Source organism: Xiphophorus maculatus, chromosome 3 (assembly GCF_002775205.1).
Source record: "Xiphophorus maculatus strain JP 163 A chromosome 3, X_maculatus-5.0-male, whole genome shotgun sequence".
NCBI lineage: Eukaryota > Metazoa > Chordata > Actinopteri > Cyprinodontiformes > Poeciliidae > Xiphophorus > Xiphophorus maculatus.
Genome location: NC_036445.1, coordinates 4,734,701 through 4,756,760, shown reverse-complemented (window position 1 = coordinate 4,756,760; position 22,060 = coordinate 4,734,701). Strand labels below are relative to the sequence as shown.

General features: G+C 36.6%; 1 protein-coding gene across 1 annotated transcript in view; it reads right to left on the bottom strand.

Moving 5' to 3' along the window:
• LOC102231864 (myomesin-3-like) overlaps positions 1 to 22,060 on the bottom strand; it is a 56,733-nt gene that overhangs the window by 21,991 nt on the left and 12,682 nt on the right. The window contains exons 4-17 of the mRNA XM_023329411.1: positions 21,273 to 21,426; positions 20,310 to 20,467; positions 19,262 to 19,354; positions 18,907 to 18,995; positions 15,945 to 15,989; positions 13,779 to 13,919; positions 13,530 to 13,691; positions 11,552 to 11,693; positions 8,305 to 8,504; positions 7,176 to 7,229; positions 5,676 to 5,803; positions 2,258 to 2,441; positions 562 to 736; positions 324 to 445 (exon numbers count right to left, since the gene is read on the bottom strand). Coding sequence (XP_023185179.1) covers positions 324 to 445; positions 562 to 736; positions 2,258 to 2,441; positions 5,676 to 5,803; positions 7,176 to 7,229; positions 8,305 to 8,504; positions 11,552 to 11,693; positions 13,530 to 13,691; positions 13,779 to 13,919; positions 15,945 to 15,989; positions 18,907 to 18,995; positions 19,262 to 19,354; positions 20,310 to 20,467; positions 21,273 to 21,426 — 1,847 coding nt within the window. The remainder of the gene's footprint in view (positions 1 to 323; positions 446 to 561; positions 737 to 2,257; positions 2,442 to 5,675; positions 5,804 to 7,175; positions 7,230 to 8,304; positions 8,505 to 11,551; positions 11,694 to 13,529; positions 13,692 to 13,778; positions 13,920 to 15,944; positions 15,990 to 18,906; positions 18,996 to 19,261; positions 19,355 to 20,309; positions 20,468 to 21,272; positions 21,427 to 22,060) is intronic.

The following is a 22,060-nucleotide window of genomic DNA, read 5'->3' as shown; positions in this document are numbered from 1 at the left end:
TGTCAATGGAATGTAACCTGCCAAAGCACAATGTGGTTTCTAAAAGTACATTTGAAGTGAAAAAGGTCCCCTTTACATTCTCTGATACGTGTTTGCTGAAAGCTAAAAGGCAAATTGTAAATAAGTATTGGGTCAGATGGGTCAGTCTAAGGTAAATGACTTCCATGCCAATGAAAAGAGCCGCAAACCTTTTTCAGCACTTCTTTTGGCTAAATGTGTTACTCTGTGTTACATTTAGGGTGCATGCTTTAAATGAAATATTAAAACATGCTGCTAAGATTTCAGGAACTGTTGCAACATCACAAAATCCTTTGTGAACTTACTAATAGCTGATTTGACCAGGATGGGGTGAGACTCATCTGAATATTTGCTGTTTCCTGCTCGACTCACAGATTTCACCCTAAACACATATTCCTTCCAAGTCTTTAGACCGTGAACTATAAACCTGAAGACACATCATGTTTGGATTACACACTCATAAGGATCAATGGCAGTGTATGTTATCATTACAATAATTTATTAATTGTATTCAGACACGTTACAGGTCAATCTATTTTTTACCTGGTTGTTGTTAAAGGTTTGTTGTTGACAGTTTTCCACTCCTGTTTTTCTGCTTCACTGTAGTACAGATAATATCCCACGATGTCGTCTTTGTCTTTTGGTTCTTGCCACTGCAGCAGAACTGAGGTGTCTGTATCTCTAATGGCCATGACTGAGTGAGGTGGAGGCGGCACAGCTAAAGGGAATCAAGTGAGATTCAATCCATCAAAACAAATAGAGGCAATTTATGAACTGATAGAACATTCAATAAGTTCAATGTGTTCATTGAAATTTACCCATGACAATTTCTAAAGAAAAATTAGTTGTAAATTGAAGTCTATTGCATCGTTTGTTTTCTAGTGCGGATGAATAAATTAGAGAAAGCGAGAGTGAGGTTTATGTTTTAGATTTCTATACAGTGTGAACAATTCTGATTTAATTCAGAATCCTATAGTTATCCACACATAGGGCATGTCAAAAAACAAAACAAAAAAAAACAAGAGATGGGAATCAATGGGAAGAATCAATGGCACATTTTCAAAACCAAACAGTCTGGAATAGTGCAAGAAATGGATCAAGGCCTGCAGCCGACCTCATGTCCTGTTGAATGAAACTGATCGACGACAACTACCACATGTTCATCTGCACTAAGGTAACTGGTAGTAAACATCCCATTTTTTGTCATAAGGACACTTATTAATAGTCAAATCAAAGATCAATAAGTGAAGGTAGCTTGATTTTATGTGTGTAAATTCAATGGTAGCTCTATGGCAGGATAAAAACATGCTGCAGTAACTGGCAGTTTACATTTAAGCACCTTTTTCTGCTACCGTTTATTTTTAAGCATTTTCCTGAAGGCAGATTTTTATAATCCGGTGTTATTTAAGCGTTTTGCATTTGCAAGATGCATCTGACACAACTTTCACACTCATCCAATGAGACTTTGAGCCCCTCTTTTTTCTTTTGGCTGCAAATGATTTGATTTCTTAGTTGTTTCCTGCAAATAACCTGATGTAGGACTCGTTGGAAAATTGTCTTGCCTGTTGTCTTTGCCTCAGTGTTGGCTGATAAGGCAAAAATTATCAGCCTTGGGTAATGCATAGTTTGTTTGTTGGAGGTTTGATCTACTTCTGCATGGGGCCGGAGTCGGTGTCATGTTCATTGATTCAGTTACTGAACTTTCCCTTCTTTTTTATTTTGTTTTATTTTTTATTTTTTTGAAAACATGATTTATGATCCCAGGGATTGAATATTAGCAGGGAAAAATAGTGGTGTAGATGGTTTCTTGAAGGTGTGCTTTCTATGCATCTTCACTCAACCAGCTCTGTTTTCTCTGATGCATCTTTATCAAATCTTTTCTAGAAATTTGATCATCCAGGAGCTTAATCTTTAAGGATGTAAAATCTTCCAATATTATAGAGAACTTTATAATTGATGTAACAGGGATTTGATGTGGATAACTCATTGTGGAATAAGTTGCTAAAAAATATTTTTCCACATCTTTTCATTTAGCTTTTTTAATGAGATACTACCCGTTTTGTCTTTTTTACGCATGTATTGTGATTCCAGAATAAAGCCAGTGGTATCTTGGCACAATTATTGCAGGTGCAGCATTGTATAGGAGATAAATGCTGACTCAGGAATTTAGTCTTAATGATGTAACTGACCTTTGAGCAGACAAAGTAATAATTGGGCAGCAGGATTTATCTTCTCCTACCTTGTGGCTTTCCAAGGGAAATTGGTGGGCTCGGGTCAGAGGGGTCGCTAACACCATACTTGTTGATGGAGCGGACTCTGAAGCAATACTGTTTGTCTTTGACCAGATCAAACACTGGGTACCTGGGAGAGTTCACCACCTTGTCCAGACTGGCAAGTTCCCAGCTGCTTTTCCCTGCCAAGGACTGATTCAAGCAAAGAAATTTGATGTAAATATATATAAAAAAGCAAAAGTGGAAATTTAAAAAATAGCTTAGGTATTTCAGCCAATCAGACCCTTAAATGAAACCACATTGAAATGAAGACATATAGCATTGTGGATAATTTGTTCTTTTTAGTTCTATTTACCCATCACTGAAAGAGTATCTCAAGAGACTAAAGCTATACCAAACAGGTCCCTTTTAATATTCCTTATTTGCATTTCTATGTTGCTACTCCGTGGGTTTCACATTTCCTTCTATAAGTCATTGTTTTGTAAGTAGAAATACCAACAAAAGAGCAGGTATGGTAAAAGAGAAGAGTGATTATAAAGTGCTTGCTTGAGGGCAAAAAGGATATTTGAATGTTCACTCCATTATATAAGTAGAAGTGAGGCTGCAGACTTTAGTAATTTCAGGTGCCTTTGAGAGATTTGACAGTTTTATTACCTCAGTAACTTCTAAAGCCTCAATAAAAATCTATTTCCTGTGGCAGTTTTCTGATTATTGAAGTCAGGAGCTGTTGAGTGCCGGAGTTGCTATCAAGGAGCCAAGGCTCTCTATTGTTGCAAAGAACAGGTCAGTCTCACATTTTTGATCTGCTTCTGTCATCACTTTGAACCTTAAATTTATAGTTGAGAAAATATTGTAAAAAGAGGGAGCTGGCTCCATCCATTGATTTTTCATACCTGCTTATTCTTTTCCGGGTCAAAGGTGACACCATAGAGGTGTCACCAGTTCATCTCTGGGAGAAACACAATTACATACCCATAAAGAGGCAAACCTAACATACATTTCCTGATGTCCTCTGTGGCTCTTTGTGTCTCTTCTGTAAAGCTTTAAATTATTTTTGGAGCTCTCTCGTTAGTTGTATGAATTTAAATATTCCACATAAATTTACTGCTTTAAATGTTTGTACAAATTGCATACAGGGTATCTCCGATGTTCTCACACTCTACAATAAAATATCTGCAACAAATACCATGTTGAGCAGAATGTCCAATGACAGTGTCCATAAAGAAAAATACACTTAAATTAGCCTGGAAAGTGGACCAGTTGCTGAATAAGAAACATCTTTTTATATACAATTTATGAGAGACATGTCTGAAAATATTTATATCCCTGAAGGTTTAGATTTAAATTGCTGTTCAACCAAGAAATTTGTTTCTAACAGGAAGTGATATAGCCATCTCTCCAAGGATAGGAGTATCTGTTTTGAACAATGTAACTTTGCTGTCTTATGACTATTTTAATAAAATAAAAGGAATATCAAAAATTATACATACCCTTCTCTAAAATCAGTGGAAACATCTTACATTTGCATTTCAGAAATCAAACCTTACTTGATGTTTTCCAGTTGATGTAGTGTTTGACACTGAAATTCAATGGTAGTGATCTTTTTCTGTAGGACTGAAATTCACAAATTCTTAACAACCACAAAAATATGTGCCCTGCAACAATAAGGTTCTGGCTTCATATTCTGGCCCAGGAGTTTTCCTGCATAGAGATGGCATGTTCTCCCCATGTAAATGTAGTCTAAAAGTATGGATGTTAAGGTATATTTCACTCTAATTTGCAATAAGAAGGAAGTGTCTGTATCTTTCTATGATGACTTAGTATTAATTAAGGACTGGTGGTGCATCCAGTGTAAACCCTGCATTAAATACCCCATCTACTGGAGAGAAACACAGAGAAATGGCTCCTAACGTGGCTCATACAAGCTTTGTAAATTGTGGAAACAGCAAAACATCATCTTTCTATCTCACTGCTGCATTGTAACAAATGGATGTAAAAACTACAGCAAGAAAATACAGTAAGGTAGCTGGGTTTTGAAAATACAGCTCTTTACTTTGATCTGAAATGCATATGGAAAGTATATGGGACGTGATTGGACCACTGGATCACGTGTGGAAATTTACTGTTGTACTGTAAATTTTGAATGTACAGTTACATTGTGGGATTTTTACCGACTGGAGGAGAACGTTCACAGACTAGAGGGCGGGGCCAACACTGACTTTCACAGGGCAAGTACTTTTTAAAAAAACATTGTATTGCAGTTTTGTTACTGGTCAGTTTACTTTTGTTTATTTGATGGCTTGGCGCTTTTGCTGTAAGCTAAAAATGAATGAGCGGAGTTTGATCCCACTCGTAGTTCTAACAGCAGTCGTTTGGATCCCGGCTGGGTTTTTTTTACCGTCTGCGGTTCTGGCAGGTTACCGGAAGGCAGATATCTGCCGCTCCTACAGTCTCAGACTGCGGGTTAAACGAGTAGAAATTAAGCAAACAATGTTGCATCACCTTCTCCTCCTCTGGACGTCTGACACCACCTGAACCTGAATCAACATCATCCTCTTTCCGTGGATCACACGGGACGGCTTCGCTTTCCTGTTTTCTATTATTTTGCATCGTTTGTATATATATATATATATATATATATATATAAAGAGTCAGCTGCTTTTGTGGTTTAGGTTTGTGCTGGTTTTGCATTGGAGAGGTGGTTGTGCTCTGGCAGGTCAAGTGCAGTGATAGTTTTGTGCAACTCTCTCTATGATAAAAATGTGATGAAATCACAGTAACCATGTTATATAATTACTGTGCTATTTTACAGAAATTATAGTAACACTAATCAAATTACAGTAATATAATAATAAAAATTGCAGTAAAACTGCAATAAAATTACAGTAAAATTGTAATAGAATTACAGTAAGGCTACTGTAAAAAAAATTACAGTAAGCTTACTGTAAAGTTACTGTAATTTCTTTACCGTAAAAATTACAGTAACTGGCTGGCAACCCTGCTGCCAGTACGTTACTGTAAATTCTACAGTGACTTTTTTACAGTGTGTGTCATTCAAACACATTACAAAAGAAAACTTTGAAAGCACCCCTGCTTGAAATGCATAACAATCCAAAATGGAAAAAAATGTAAATGTTCAACTTTTGAGACCCTTTATTCTTGAAACTTTTGTTATCGACCAAAAGCTTTACACTCGGACAAAATAAACAGAGTGAATGAACATGTTGTGCAGAAGACTTTTAAAAGTCTTACTCCTGATTGCTTAAAAACTGGGAAACATTAATATGACCTGGAGCTTATGATCACAATATGAAAAGAAATTACTGTGCAGTTAATCTGCTTCCAGAGCTAATAAAATATACATCCTTGTTTTTTTGTGTGTGTGTGTGTGTGTCTGGGGAGGTGTGCGTTGGCGTAAGGACCGACCCGCTCCACATAGAAGGTCAGCGGCTCCCTGCCTCGGGGTTCAGGCTCGGTCCAGCTCAGCACCACGTAGGTGTCGCTCAGCTCGCAGGCACGGACGTCTGTGGGAGGAAAAGGAGCTTTGACCTGACCTGCGGAGCAAAGTGAGGAGGAGGAGGATGAAAACAAGAGAAAAACAAGGTCAGTATAAAAAGTGTTGGCTGAGTTACAGCTTTTCTCCTCTTATTGTAAAACTCTTCAAGTTGCGTCTACTGGAACTGATACAGCCTCACAACGGGAGAGACACTCAAACCTTCTCTGCTTCAGTTTAACCTCCATTCCTTATATGTCAAGTGCACCAAATAGCATTGGATAAGTTTAGTCAGCAAATGTTCAAGGACTCAAAGAGCCGGTGAAGGACTGTGAAAGTCTGGGCAAATAGTGTTTATTGCTGTTGTTCCATCTGAAACTATGCAAGTTTCAATGTTTGTTTCCCCTGAAGAGTTTGCAGAGCTGGAAAAGGCACAGATAAAGCTCTCCTCTGCACAAGGAGAGCAAAGATTTGAAAAAAGCTGATCAGGTGAAAAGGAAAGCAAATTCTTCTCAGTACAGTGTGTAATCAGAATGACTCAGGAGGTTTTGTTTTATACATACAATTACTGTAGAGATACAAGAGGTGATTTTTTCTGACACAAAAATTACAATAAAAAATAAATAAGATTGTCTACAAAACACTGATGCATTTCAGTTTGAAAGAGCATCTCACATTCCATTCTTATATCTTATATTTTGAAAAATAAAAATCAGAATAACCCAAAATTGGTATTGGCAGTCAAACCTTGCAAAAATAAGATATTAAAAATCCGCTATAGATATTGGCAATCATTACAGAGAATGCTGCATTTCTACTATTTAGCGATGTGCACAGAAAAATAACAAACCAGTAAGTAAAGAAAATATGCCCCAAAAAGATAAATAAACACAACCAATAAGAAAATTTGAGCTCTTTAAGCTGATCTCGATGAGGCTTAATCTCCCAATTATGTTCTAGTCATTACATTAAAAGCCTCACCACCTGGGTAGATGCATTCCACTGTAAGCCTCCATCATAGAGCAGAATCTAAAAGTATGATTGTATCCTCCAGGCTGCAGTTATTTTCTGGTTGCCTCATCTTCTTCCACCCTTTCACCATTCTCTGTATGTGTGGTACGCAGTCAAGGTTATCGGGCCCCCTTTCATAGACATTCACTCTACCTCGAGCCATTATGTGCATTTATTGGAAGGCCACTGGGGACTTTTTGCTCCTTTCACAGTTGCAAATGGAACAAATGCTCATTGCTGCAGCCATACAGTTACTGCAGCTCATTGTTAAACACAATATGGAGATGCATTTAAGCCACGAGCCTGCGGCAACCTACAGATGAGGGGGCAGCGGTGTGTGCTCCAGTGAAAAGTAAATCATGTGTTAGATATGCTCCTTTTGAGACAGAATCAGAACTAAAGTAAAAACACAACATTCTCACCTTCCAGTTCGTCTTTTGTAATGGTAATGGTCCTTCCTCTGTCCACTTGGACCACTGAGATAAGAGAAGATGGAGAAGACATGAGAGAAGACATAGCGGTGATGGAGTTATGCAGAGATAATGATGACACCATTTCCTTGCAAATGTTAGAGGTGCAGACAAAACAGATGAACAGCAGCTTCACAGGAAGATGGAAAGAAGACCAGAGGCGAGTGAACCTTCTGTCTGTCCTTCATCTGTGTTTAATGATCCACGGCATCTGACCACAGCCCATCTGTCCTCATCGTTACACACACACACACACACACACACACACACGCACACGCACACACGCACACACGCACACACGCGCGCACACACACACACACACGCACACGCCCACACACGCACACACACACACATCCCCACAAACACATCTCATTCTCTCTCCAATACCCCCCTCTGAATCCAATATTTAGCAAGATCAAGAAATGCTTTTTAAGTCATCTTTTTGGAAACAAAGCATTTTTCTCAATGATATCATTAAGATACTATCGCAGAAATAACCCGCAGCTGTGGATGAGATCTAAATCTGCACACCTACATCTGTTTTTTCTGGCACTGATCATTTCTTTGCAGGTATAACAGGGCAACTGAGGCAGATGAAGTGAATAAACAGCAGGAGAGAGTCGTGAATGCATTGCTGATGATCTTTGCAGCACACTGCAGATGTCGATGAGACACAAAGCAAAAGCCTGAATAAATAGGCGGAGAAAGATAAGACACACAGAAGCTTCCACACAAAAGCAAAAGGACCATATTGTGGGACATTTTATGGTTAATTGGAGCCTCAGGGAGAATCGCTTTCAACTCTAAACGTATAGTGGTTTTCAAGCAATTAGAATGACTTAATGGTAGAGGCACAAAAGGCTTTAAATGTTTTATTTGGATATGTGAAGCATAGACCTAAACGCCAGACTTTACATTTGAAATTCTTGTTTTTTTCTTGGTTATTATAATACTAACAAGAAATTTAAACACAAATGCAATAGAAAACTTAACTTATGAAAGGTTATTTCCCTTTCATAGCCATAATCAAACCATTTCATGCACACGAACTTAACAAATGTGTGCAGCCCATAAGTAATACCCATTGTCCTGGTGTATTCAAGAGGGTCTGCAGTGAGGACAGGCTCTGTGGCTTTGGAGGGACGTCCCACCCCGGCTTTGTTCACAGCACAAACTCTGAACTGGTATAGCGCCCCCTCCTTCAGGCCAAACACTGGAAAGTGGCATATTTTCTGAATGTCCACATTGCAGCGCACCCACTCTCCCTGACTGAGGTCACACCTAAAAAAATTACAATAAGAGAGGAAGAGATTAATCACAGTCACAGGAACATTTAGGCAAGTACATAAATAAATAAATAAATAAATAAATAAATAAATAAATAAATAAATAAATAAATAAATAAATAAATAAATTTACACAACAAGAGATGTGAACAATTTATAGAGAAACAAACTATAAAATAATCTAACCCCCACAACAACAAAGCAAATCAGTAAACCCTCCATGCTCTATAATTGGGAGAAATCAACCTGAGATTATATGTCATGGTCATGTAAAAAGTACTTCATAAAAATTCAGAGGACTTTCACAAAACAAATTCAGAAAAGAGTAAGAAGGAGGTTGCTTAGGAACTGGAACACATCTTTTCTCTCCTTATATGAAACTCGAAAACATTGAGGATTTTTCTCTTCTACAATGATGGGAGATCATAATCAAGAGTAAACACAAAAATGATGCACACACAAATCTAAAAAGACACATTTTCCAGATACTTAAAGCATTTATTCCCTGAAAATGAATTTACTCTGAACCCCTAATCTTTCCTGGACCTTTTTTATGTGCCTGCTTTTCCAATGAGGTGCTGTTTAGAGAAATGATTATGCTGAGCGTGTCACTTCTACTGTAGCAACACTGTGCCAAGAAGTGCATGCAGCAAAACACCTGCATGTTGCTGCTTCACATAGAAAAGCAATAAAAGTTGGTTGTGCACTGCAACTACTATAAGTCCCTATTTTATAAAATCAACAGACATAGCTTACTTGGTAATGCTAAAGAAACACATTCAATCTGTCATTTCTATTGCTTCAATCAGCTGAGATGACAATTCCTTTAGGACCTCTGCAGCAAAATGTTAATGTAAGTGTGAAAGGATCACTCTGTCTGCTATTGATTACCTAATTAACAAATTAGATGTTAACCATTTGTAAACTGACTGAACTTTTATAGAATTTTTTATACTAACTATTCAAACTACTTTACACTTGAAATTGAACCAGAACTTTCAGATTGAAAGAAGACAACATAATGAGCCAAAGTTGCCTGAATCTATTAGAGAAGCTGCAGCAGTATAGTCAGTTTAAAAGGATGGCCATGTCTTGGTAGGTTTGCAGTTTTATTATTCTGCATTCATTTTGAGATGGTGGGTTTTTCTTCAGAACTCCTTGTTTCTCTTACCTGTCTGTTGTGTTCATCTGTCTTCGTCATGCTTTGTTCACAAATGTCATTTAGGTACTAGAAAAATGCATTGAAAGCCATTTGTTTTTAGCCAGTATGTCCTGCCTAAATTTATCCTTTGCTAACACAGTGAAATTCAGTTTTAGTTACCCCTAACTGATCATCCTTAACAAATTTTATGGCAGGTTTCGACATGGATGAATGTCTTCAATTTGTTGTCCTTTCACCTTTCGTTTTACAAATAATTTAAGATACTTTTGTGTACTTTACTGTCAGTTTGAATCAAGTGCAGGTCATACAATGGGATCAAAATTGTGTTTCTTTTTCTTCATGATAATGTCAATCTTCGTAGCAACTATAAAGGTTTAATATTTGAAATATAAATTTAACTCATGAAAGGAGAACAAATCAATACTAAGTAGGAGAAAATATATTAATTTATAGTTTTATGTTGTTTGGTTGGTTGTTATTCTCAAAACAGAAGTGTTTGATCATTCTTAGAGAGACTCATACCAGGATGCTGGTGAATTTCAATTCTTTCAGAGGTTCTTGAGGTGATTACACAGCTTAATGAAAGTCCACATGTGCTTAGTGAATTATTAAAGACTTAATAAGGAGAGCACACACTTCTTTATATGAGGTCCCGAATATGGTGGTGTATGTCAGAGTATTTTTGGGAGAGCAACAAGCCTCTTTTATTCTAAAACTGAAGGAGTTTAAATCTGCGGGCATCATTCAAAACTACGCCAACTCTCATCTGTTTTTAACTTGTTCATCTGCTCAACTTGTGTTCTGCAGTCTTTATTACTACATTAAATCCTGCATTTTATTTCATGAATATAAATTGTATTGAATTATTGAATGCAGCTACTAAGCCAGACAAAAATGGTACAAACAGTCTTGGAGAAAAACAGAAAAGAATAATTTTTTCTGCATATGAGTGAACCTCCGAGGACAACTATCAGTGCATTTCTCTATCAAGTAGCCTTTTATGTTGGTCACACAAAAGTCATTCCTGCCTGAAACACACAGACAGCAACCTGCTGCGAATTTGCCAGTGCATAAGACAACTCCTGTGGAGATGTTTTTCTCTGACAGCAGTTCTGAGACAAGTTGGAATGGAAAGTAAAACAGATGCAGAAAATAATGAAACAATGACAGGTAAAAAAAAATGCAAAGGCAAAATGTTCGATTTTTAGCTAGTGAATAGTTACATAAAAATGCAGCAGTTGTTTGTTTGCAAAGTTTTGTTAAACTAAACCTTTGATAAAAATATTACACAAAAAAATACCTGCTTTTGTAACATAACACAAATTAGGCAATTAGGCAAGTAAACGGCTTCTCATTAAAACATTGAATGTAAAGTAATTTATCAACATAGAATACATTCTTATTTGCCAAGTTAAGTTAAAATATGAGGCTACAGATGATAATAAACTGAGTCATTTCAGAGCCAAAAGAGCTACCTCTACTTTGAGAGTTGTGCTAAAAGAGCTGGCTCTCTACAAAGAGACAAACTTTTCATTACTACCTGATTCGAAATCAGAGTCAAGCATCCCTGAAAAAGTCTGTAAATGAAAAATTTTGTAAATGTTCCTGATCTGACAAATGGAAGAAACTTCAGAAGATAATGAAAAAAAAAACATAGTGTAATTATTCTCACACTTGGCTACTATTACTGCCACTGTGATAAAAATAAGTAGTACTGAGTCAAATGTCTGAACTTACTGGGCAGCAAAAATTGAGTGAAGCATTGAACTTTTAAGTGGGTCTCTTTTGCCATGACTTTACTTGAATTTGAATCTGCGATTTATAAATATTTTAAGTGCAGAACAAATCTGACGTGCAGGTTAGGTCAGACTGATTCTCACCTCTCCACATAATAGCCCTCCACAGGTGATCCTCCATCAGCACTGGGCGGCTGCCAGGTCACAAAGACGTAGTCCTTGTTGACATCGGACACCTCCACTGCCAAAGGAGATGCAGGGCCTCCCGGCACTGCAGCCGACCCATCTAAGTGAGAACAGAAATGAGTCAGAAAAAGAATTCTGAAAGTTAGGACAAAAAAAAAATCCAACACTTAATTATTATGGAAGGATGGTGGATGAAACAAATACAAAAGAGAAAAAAAAATGGAACGTTTGTTTCAACCATCCACCAATCCACCATCTCAAACGTATCAGAAAAAGTCTTAATCTAAACTCTTTTATTGGTTAATATTTGCTCTTACATAAGTTGTAAAAATAACCAAAATAATCTAGATCAAACATGCATGATGTAACTTAAACAAAGTCAGAGAGAAGCTACAAAAACACATAGTAAAACTGTCATTTTTTGAAGGGATTGAAGAAATAGATAGATGTTTCCAAACCGGTTTCTCATGCTAGAAATATATTTTTAAACAACAGAAAGAAGTTGCCATCACATGCATCTGTTTTGATCCCTTAGACCTCCAATTATTTGTTTTTCTTTTTTTTGTGCAATGCTGTACACGCTTGTAATGCAAATATGACAACTGAATTAATCAGGAAGCTTACTTGCAGAAAAGTTAGAAGACTTACTAATTAGTTACTCCAACTGTTATAAAAATTCTACTCTTTAATGTTTGCAACCAAGGACTCAGACAAGATGATAACAGAAGCTTTGCAGAAAGCTGTATCTGTATTTGGAGTCATATGCTGTACACACAAAGTTTATGAATGATGCAAAGCATATCAAACTCCTTCTGAAGCACACACACTTGCATCACAATGAAAAACAAACACGAGCCAAGCATCCTCACAAAGCTGAGCGTTTTTCCAAGTGGTTTATATAAATTCTGCAGATGCCGTGTCAGAGGTAAAACTGCAGCCCATGAGGACCATATAGTTCCACAGAATGAAGTTAACAAGCTCTCCACTGCAGAACAGTTTGATTGATGGTGCAATTTCAGTGTATGAATCACTGCTGTTTGCTGACAGGAAATGAAAGCAAAACTAGAATTTGGTGACGACGACTAGTGTTTGGAGGAGGCGAGGTTGCTCAAATACTATTTATCTAGGATGGGACAGCAAATGATGATTCTACACTCCAAGCTCTAAAGGTGACTCCAAAGCACCCGTCAGTTTGATAAACATCGAGTTTGACTCTGTAGAAGAAATCTGGGCTCCAAGTTTTTGAGAGGCTTGAGGTAGTTTCTATGATCGCCCTCGCATTGTCGGAGAGACTTAGAAGACCCTGAGAGCAAAACTGGGTAGAAAAATCACAAACAAGAATGTTGTTTGTTTTACAATTTGGTCTTTCCTATTCTTCTTCTTCTTATTATTTTTTTTTTTACTAAATCTTTAATGGATAAAGGGAAAAACTAAAGCTGGCAGTGTTCTTAAATTTTACAAGATGATATAACAGTGATGGCCAGAATTTTCAGCTTTTAATGATTTGTACAAAAACATCTTTAAAAAGAATTGGTTGGACAGGTTTAAATTTGAAATATTACACAATACTGCGACTCTAGACATTTGCAAGGGTATTCACACCTGATGAACTTTTGCACAACTTGTCATAATACAATTTTATATATAGAATTTTATAAATTGGTCAAAAAGCAAAATTTTGGTATCTTCTGTGTAGAAAACATTGTTTAACATGTAGATTGTTTCACAATTGTGCGTCTCACATTTCTGATTCATGTAAGTAAAACTGAAAAAAAGTGTATTCACATAAAATGTTTGCTTTGTGTTTTTCTGTGGTTATGTGACAAAATGCAAAAAGATCCAAGGTGGTATGATCCCTCGCAAGTCACTTTTTTAATCAATGCAAAGTGAAACTAATTTGTAAAACTATGACCTCCTCCTTCATCTTATTTCTCACCTTTAAGGTAGACAAAAGCCATGTGTTCCTCAATTCCATCCCTGGTCCTCAGTCTGGCACAATAAACACCTTCATTCTCCTTGTATGCAGCCATCATAGTGATGACGGATTTATTGTCAAATGTCTTAATGTCCACATTGCTGGACTGCTGCAACTGTATGCCTGGAGGATGACAACATGGTTGAGTGTCAGAAATGTACCATATTTAAATTGCCAAAAATGTGCCACAAGCGACTTCAGTTGCACTACCATCTCTGAACCAGAGGACGTCCTGCTGGAAAGGAAGCAGGTCTGATGTGAAGGTACACTGCAGGGAGAGGCCACTGCCCTCCTTTACCCAGGTGGGTGGAAAGGAAATGTCAAACTGGGCTTCTTTTTGTTGCTGCAAGCCTAGAAGAGGCAGAAGAAGAAGGTCAAGCAGTGCGATGTCATAAAAATGGAATTAAAAAAAAGAGAGAGATGGGAAGGAAAACCAAAGGATAATATTTTGAGTGAATGCTCTTTTGAACTTGTTTTGAACTGATTGAACTACAGGAAAGGATCCTGATGAGGATAAATGTAGGTACATTCTGTCATTCTGCCATCAAAACTGATGTGTGCAAATATACCAACTTGTTAGTAGTCTGGTGGGAACACACCCAGCCTCTTCAACATCAGAAATGGAAGGATATGAAAGAAAACCAGAGGGTTTTTAGCTAATTAAAAAATATATTTTTATGCTGAGTGGTATAACCATAAGGAAAAATAAAGCCTTCATACAAAAGACCACAAACATAAAAGACCTCCACATGAAGCAGCCTGTGGGAACACTACATAAAACAACAGTAAAGCTGAAAATGTGGCACATTTTGAAAGTGAGCAGCTCCCTTCTGCTATCAGTCATTTCCTGGCTTACCAAGGCATCAATCCATAAAATCTGGGCATGAACAACATGTGTTCCAAGCAACTTGTCAAATCTGGTTGTCTGGAGTGAATCTGTCACAAACAGACCACAAAATGTTTCTTATGATAATTATATTCTGTTAAGCTAAATCGCCGTTAAGTTAAAATACATATCTGCTTGTCATCATTCAAACCATTGAATATAGGATGACAAAGATAAATATGCCACAGTTGCACTTTGTTTATTGGCTGATTTGTGCTGAAGGAAAGAATCATCTTCTCACAAGATAACCAAGTATCATTTAGATAAAAAAGAGGGGATGCAACTCTACAGGACATTTTCTATGATGAGCTTCTCCTAGATGCTGATAAAACTTCATTCAAAATGATTACTATCTGATTTCTTACTTTGGGGAAATGTACTATATTGATTGTAGAGAGAGAGCTTCTGGGAACATACTGTTGTAAACTAGATTAAATCGCATAATCTTGATATGCATTTGTATGTATTTTCAGGGACGTCTCCAATTTAAAATCATTTAAAGTGTAAAAACTTTATAAATATACATTTAAAATCAAATTTTACGCCTACAAACAAATAATGGTCTAATTAAACTATTTTAGATTTACACCATAAGATCAGGGGAAATTGCTTACTAAATGAAGTGCAAAGTCTCCTTACTATACAGATTTACATTTCAGCACATTCAAAGTTGCAAATCAAGCACATCCCAGATTTGCTATTTAGGTTGTCTCTGAAAAGACTGAATAGACATAATACGACTTATTTGTTTCTAATAAGTCCAGACTTGCCCAGATTATTCTCGTTTTTGAAGGACTTGGAAACTATATTATGGAATAAAAATCTAGTTGATTAAAATATTCGGGTTCCACATTAAAGCCAAACTCTAAAGTACTAATTATGTATGACCTCATTCCTCAAAGTTTTGTTTCTGATATTTTTTTCTGATACTTTTTTCTACATACATTCACAGGACATCCTTGTCAAACATTATGAACAATCGATCAGTTCTAATGAGTGGGCAGCCTTGTTATTTTTGTAGAAACAGCAATATAAATCAATGAACTGTACATTTTGGCCAAAAATTGCTGATCCCCACACATGGTTGAGGCTATATAGGTCAAAGACTGCCAGAGCTGGGAGCAAAATGGGATAAATTTCCTGCTGCTGCCGAGATGAAATATACATGACTGTCATTTCTCCTTAGATATGAGCAAATCATTTTATCCCTGCAGCAACCGACTCATATCTAATTAACACCCTTACATCCACAAACACCCACGGAGAAACATAAATCCAATGATAAACAAACACCAGCGATGCACTGCACCCTTTCAATCCAACCATATCTTCCTTAAGGAAGCATGGCACGCAGCACTGCTGAGTGTCATGCCACAGTTTTCAAAGCCACCCAGTCCTCCCTCCTTCACAGAAGAAAAAAGGGGAGCTTCAAAGTGTGGCAGAGAAAATGAAAGGGGACACTTTTCATTAGGCCCTGGTTTGAAACTTACCTGTGGTCTGCGTGGACTCTGAACCAGTCATGGCTCCATGATATGCTGAATCACGAAGTAGCAGAGCAGGACAGATTAAAGAAAGGAGGGGAGGTTAAAAAATAGAGAGAGACATCAGGAAGAACATTGTAAAAATGAAGGAGAAAGTAGCAAAATAGGGAGGCAAATCAAACTGGGCAGTGCCACATTTACAAAAAACACACAATATTCTCTGAAATTGAGGTTATTTTAAAAAATAAAACAGATATTTAAAATATACCCAAAGAAAACACACCTTGAGTAATTGAATAATCTAATCACAATAGTGTAAAGAAGTAGTTCCCTCTTACAGATAATTTCTATTTTAGCCCTTTTGTTGAACCTAAATGTTTTGGATTCTGCGTAAAGTGATCTCAATGTTCATAAAGCGGACAAAAATAAAATAAGTAAATACAAAAAATTTTTTTAAATGAAGATTTCATTCCTTTAAATAAAAACAACAGCCAAAGTACCCTGGTCATTTGCTTAAAATATAATTGCTCCACCTGTTGTTTTGGGACAAAGTGTTAAATTGCACTGCGTTATAATATATCAGTCTGGAAAAGGATATGAGGCCCATTTAAGTCTTTGGGACACTAGAAAAATAGTGAGAACCATTTTTCCCCACTGAAGAAAACATAGAATAGGAGTGAAGCTTTTCATGAATTTCTAGCCAATCAAAATGACTCTGACAGCATAAATGTTTTATCCAGGAAGTCCTAAAATAACCAAGAACAACATCTAAAGCACAGCAAATCTCACTTAGGCCTTATTCATTCCAGTTTTATGGCTTCATGAGTCAGAAGTACTGAATAAGATCTGATACACTACGTGAAAGGAGGCCAGTTTCCTAGGATACCAAAAGCAGGTGGAGGGCCTGATTACGGCTAAATTATGTTCACCTGTGATTAGCTGACCACAACGGCAACACCAAGACCTCAATTTTTAAACTTGTTTTTGTACTACTGTAACTGTTATTGTTCAACAAAAATCTACACAGATACATGGTATGACCCATGAACGGAAATCTGGAACGAAAAGTGAGGCAAGTCGATTTATATAAACATCGTCCACCATAAACTTCCGGTGGGAGCTAACTAACTCGGTAGTGGTCAATGGAAATATGCGGTTTAAGATTCACTGTAACATTTTAATGTATGCTTACTGTGCAGAACTGGAAAAATTGTTGCGAGAAACGCATTGACGAGGCTACAGGCTGTTTGCAGACTTAATAGGAATCTACGTGACACAACTCCACGGTTCTGCCACTGGTGAGTAAATGTTTTTGTTTTTTTTTGTCAATGCTGTTGCTTTGAGTGAAAGCGGTTGTTTATTTTTAGCAGGACCCGTTGGTTCGTCGTCATTTTGACTTTAGTGCATTTTGAATTCTTGAGATGCTTTTCATAATCTTGCACTGGTTTTGACCGCTTGTTTCGTTCAGGTTCGAACCAGTTTCCCATTATTTCACAATAATTATAGTAAGGAAGTCTAGCCTGCTGTTTTTTTTTTTGGGGGGGGGGGTCTAATGGCCACTGAATTAGGTTTGTGATGCTCTCAAGTATTGGGTTTATCTGTTTTACTTTCTCAATTTGAAACACTTAAAGCACTCCTTCTGTCTCTTGTGGTTTTAATGTTTTTGATAAGAGCTAGGAGCATCTTCACTGTTTACTCTAGCACTAAGCTTCTTATATCCCCCCACCTGGACTTACTTGTGGTTCTACTTATACTAAAAGCTTGATTAGAAGTTGTCTGTTTGACTCAAACCTGTGTTCACAGTTTGCTTAGCCACAACAATCTGTTCATGGACAGAATATTCTGTGTTCATCTTATTAAATTTGAAAATCAGATGAACTGCATGTATTTCAGTAATCCAACTCGGAGTAAAACTCACTAAGATACAGAAAGAGATGTTTCAGTTGCTTTTCTGTTGTCATGATTACTATGGTTCACAACAAATACCACCACTCAAAAAGTCAGTGTCCAAAAAAAATAAAAATACAGATTGTCAAAAAATTATTTCAGTATATAAATGTGGGCCTGCTGCTGTGATTTGCTTTATATGAGGTGTTTTCTTTGGTTCAGGTGTTTCTTTACTCAAACATTTGGAGCACCTGTCCTGAAAAAGTTGACATTTTGTGAAAATCCCCTAAACATTGCTTGATGATCCTCTCAAGGCTGCACAACTTTTCCTTCTACTCAAATTTCCATTATTGAATACATCATACTGTAAACAACCAGCTTCTATAACAATAACATTTTGTGGCTTATTCTTTTTATGGAGGGTATCAGTGGCTACCTGCTGGACAACTATCAAATCAGTTTGCTTCCTCATGGTTATGTAGGTCATAACAAGACTAAGGAACATTTCTGCAATATAAATTGTTTTATGTAGTACTATAATTTGCATTTAAGGTTTTCATTAGCTGTTGGTCATTGCAAAATTTAAAATGACAAGAAAAAACCCACTTAATTCTGTTTGTTTTAAAATATTGATACAGAAAAATACCCTCTATTTAAAATGTTCAACATATTTATAAATGAGTTTCTTATATATTCAGGTATTTACAATCATTAAGATGCACTTGTGTTTGTTTGAATATTTTACAGCTGAAATGCAGCCACTAGGAGGCAGTGTTGTCAATACATAACTAAGTTGGTACAGTATGTGTTTTTAATTTAATATTTGTGCAATGCAGAGTTGTTGATACTCATCACTGGATGATTTTTTGAAAGCAGCAACATGTGCACTGAATTTGTCTGTAAATATTTCACTTTGTTTTGAATCTGAACATTTATTTGCTTGATTTTTGCCAAATCAGTTTTCCAGTGTCTCGTAACGAATATAAAGCCTGAAATTGAACTCTTCATTATCTCAGGATCCATCTTGGTTTTCATAATGGTTTGGAGCAAAATATAACTGTATGACATGTATAAGATCACTCACAGTTTACTACTAAGGTTCCAAATGTCGTTGCTTCACCCAGGGCACTCTTGGCAACCACTTTATACTCTCCAGCATCTGCCGGAGAGCACCTTTTGTAGAGTACAGAATGCATTGTAAATGTTTGACAACAAAAAACTGCTTATTCCACATGTAGTTCTCTAGCTCATATGGGTCGTTCATATAAATAAAAATCAAACCCCAAGGGAAAAAAATATGTTATTTCATTTTACCAGCCACATTTTGCAGAATATCTTGCCTTGTTCAATTTCTGTTTCATCCATTTATGTCCACTCCTACAATAAGCTTTCTATGCAAATATTTTCAGCATTAATAAGACTTTTAATCTTGGACCTACCTTCTGATTTCCAGTAAACTGAGGCCACAATTTTGTTGGAGGCTGTAATTCCATGGTTGGGAAGATATTATTAGTGGTTCACCATCTTTGTACCTGAAGAATAAGTAAATAGTCTTTGTTGATATGACATGCATGTTCCTTTGAAAACAAAAGCTGCATTTGGATGCTACATACTCTGGCTTACTGATTACTTGTTTTTAACATTCTACATCAAGATAAAGTTTGGATGACTTTACACAGCTGAAGGCAAACCTTTGATCTTTCATTCTCTCATGTGCCGAGTTTTGTTGAGCACAGACCTTTGCAGCTCATTGGGCTTGATGGGTCCCATATGGGTTGGCTAAACTCAGGAGTCACAGGTTATCTTGATCTCAGTGTTCATGCATACTAAATATCCTCAGCCCTTTCATCGCTTAGTCTCACAGCAACTCAGGTCTCAGAGTCAACAGTTTGGCAAACTTCCTGAATTTGCACGAGTAATTTTAGATTAATACACGGTGCAATATTTAGCACTGGGACCTCATCTCGGGAAGAAAATGTCTTGACTTTTCACATGCTGGAGGTCATTGCTATTTTATTTTCTTTACCCGTATTTGACTGTTATAAATGTATGTTACTGATAGTTACATGGCCAACAGCAATTTTCTAATGACTTTATTTTGTATTGCATGAGTACCAAAAACCACATTTCATTAGCTTTTACAGTAGAAAAGAAAAAAATATATTTTTTTGGCAAATAAGGCCCTTTAAAAAGCTGTGTATATAGATAACATTAAGACATCTTATTTCCTACTGAATCTCTATATTTAAAAAGTATGCACACTGAGAGGGGAGCGGATCCGAGGTCAAATACTTTGACCAGAAATGTTGCTTCTCATTTGCATTTTGCCATTGGCTTCAAATGACAGATTTGACAGTCCAGTCATAAACTGGATGACTAAGACAACTCAAATTTGGTAGTTTCTCAAAAAAACAAACAAAAAAAACCTCAATAGATTATCTAAAGCCATAGAAATGACATGCAGAACAGACAGATGCTCATTCATACCACTGAATCTTTGGGGATGGACAACCCTGGACACTGCAGGACAGTATCACAGTCATTCCCTCCCAGACTGTGTGAGCTCTCAGAGGGATAGTGAAATCTGGAGCTTTCTGACTTAGTCTCTCCAAGTAGTTCAGATGGGCAGACTTCTTATTTTCTGCCTGAAATGCAGATGATAGACAGTATTTTAAGAAACTAATATATTCTGTGGAAAAGGAAAATGAAATGAAGCATGACAAACTTTGTATTTGTTAGAAATGACAACAAGGAAGTAAGAGATTAAGGTATAAAAAATAAACATTGTGAAGAAATGTGAATGTTCATTACAATGTTGGGCTCTGTTTTTCATTCCTTCTACATAGTGAAAAAACTAATATCTGTAGTGATTTTTAAATATGACAATCTTTTGAGTTTTCTGTTTATTGCAAAAGTATTCATACCTCCTGAGCATTTTCACAATTTTTTCAGGTTACAACTACAAACCTGAATGTATTTTACTCAGATTTTATGTAATTAAATATATTATATAGCAATACAGAGTAGTCCATCGCTATGAAGTGGAAGTAATATAATAATTAAAATAATTAAAATCCCAAAACTGCAGCAGGGTTTTCTAGGTAACCCTTTATCATCTCTAAATAAACTAAATCAGTTGCAACAAGTTGCATTCTTAAATAGTCTTGTGTGTAATTTAATCTCAGTGGAACAGGTGTTGTGTGTTTAGAAGACCTCAGAAGTTTTTTGAAATCATTAGTAAGCTAACGGCACCATAAAGATCAAGGAACAGGCCTGATAAAAAAAAAAACAATTTCTTGGAATAAATCTACTTCATGTTTTTCTCCCCCTTAACAATTTGACATTGCATAGCATTAGTCTTTTATACAAAATTCCAACAAAATGTACTAAATGCATTGTAAAACTTAGGTGTCAAGTATGTATGAACTATCAAGGTACACATCTCTCTACCTGTCTCCGGAGCGCCATTTTGTCAACACGATTGCGCAACAGATGCTGGTTCCTTATCACATCTATCTCGGTCCTCTCCGCTTCATTGCCAAAGCGAGTCCACTTCTCTCTGTGGTACTCTTCATCTGCAGCCATCGTTTCTTGCAGAACTTCCCTAACACAAAGGAAAATTAAAAACTTTTCTTATTATTGTTTATTTTTTTAATAAGTTATAACAAAGTATAACTGACACCAAGGCAAAACAATTATACGGCTTAGTGGTTGTATTGCCTGTATTACCTAACTTTTTTTTTTTTAATTTGGCAAAGTAGCAGCAGCACCAACAACCTGAGCAGGTTTCATGCACCAATTGAAAGGTGCCACTGATAATTTTTTTAATGAAAAATTTAATTCTCTCCCAGTTTATTTAAACAAATGTTAATTTTCTTTTATGGCTCTTTCAAAAGCTCAGGGTTGACCATTGTGGTTTGTTGCTTTGTTCTTTTGTCATTTTGTATAATGAGCTTGATTTGCTCCCATGTTCCAAAGGGAGTTAGATTTTACTCTTTCAGGACAGGAAAATCAAACCCAGCTGCCACTGCTGATTTGCTTGAATTTAAAAAGATGAGCTGCCTGCTACCAAAAAAAATCTGCCACACATCTATCTTTACAGGAATTCACATGTGGACAGTTCAAAGTTATTCTGTTTTTGGTTGGGTGGCACTCTTAGTTTCGCTTTTGTCAAGCTCATAACTTTAAAGGTATAAGGGCGATATAGATATTCTACAACAAAACATAATTTTCTCTTT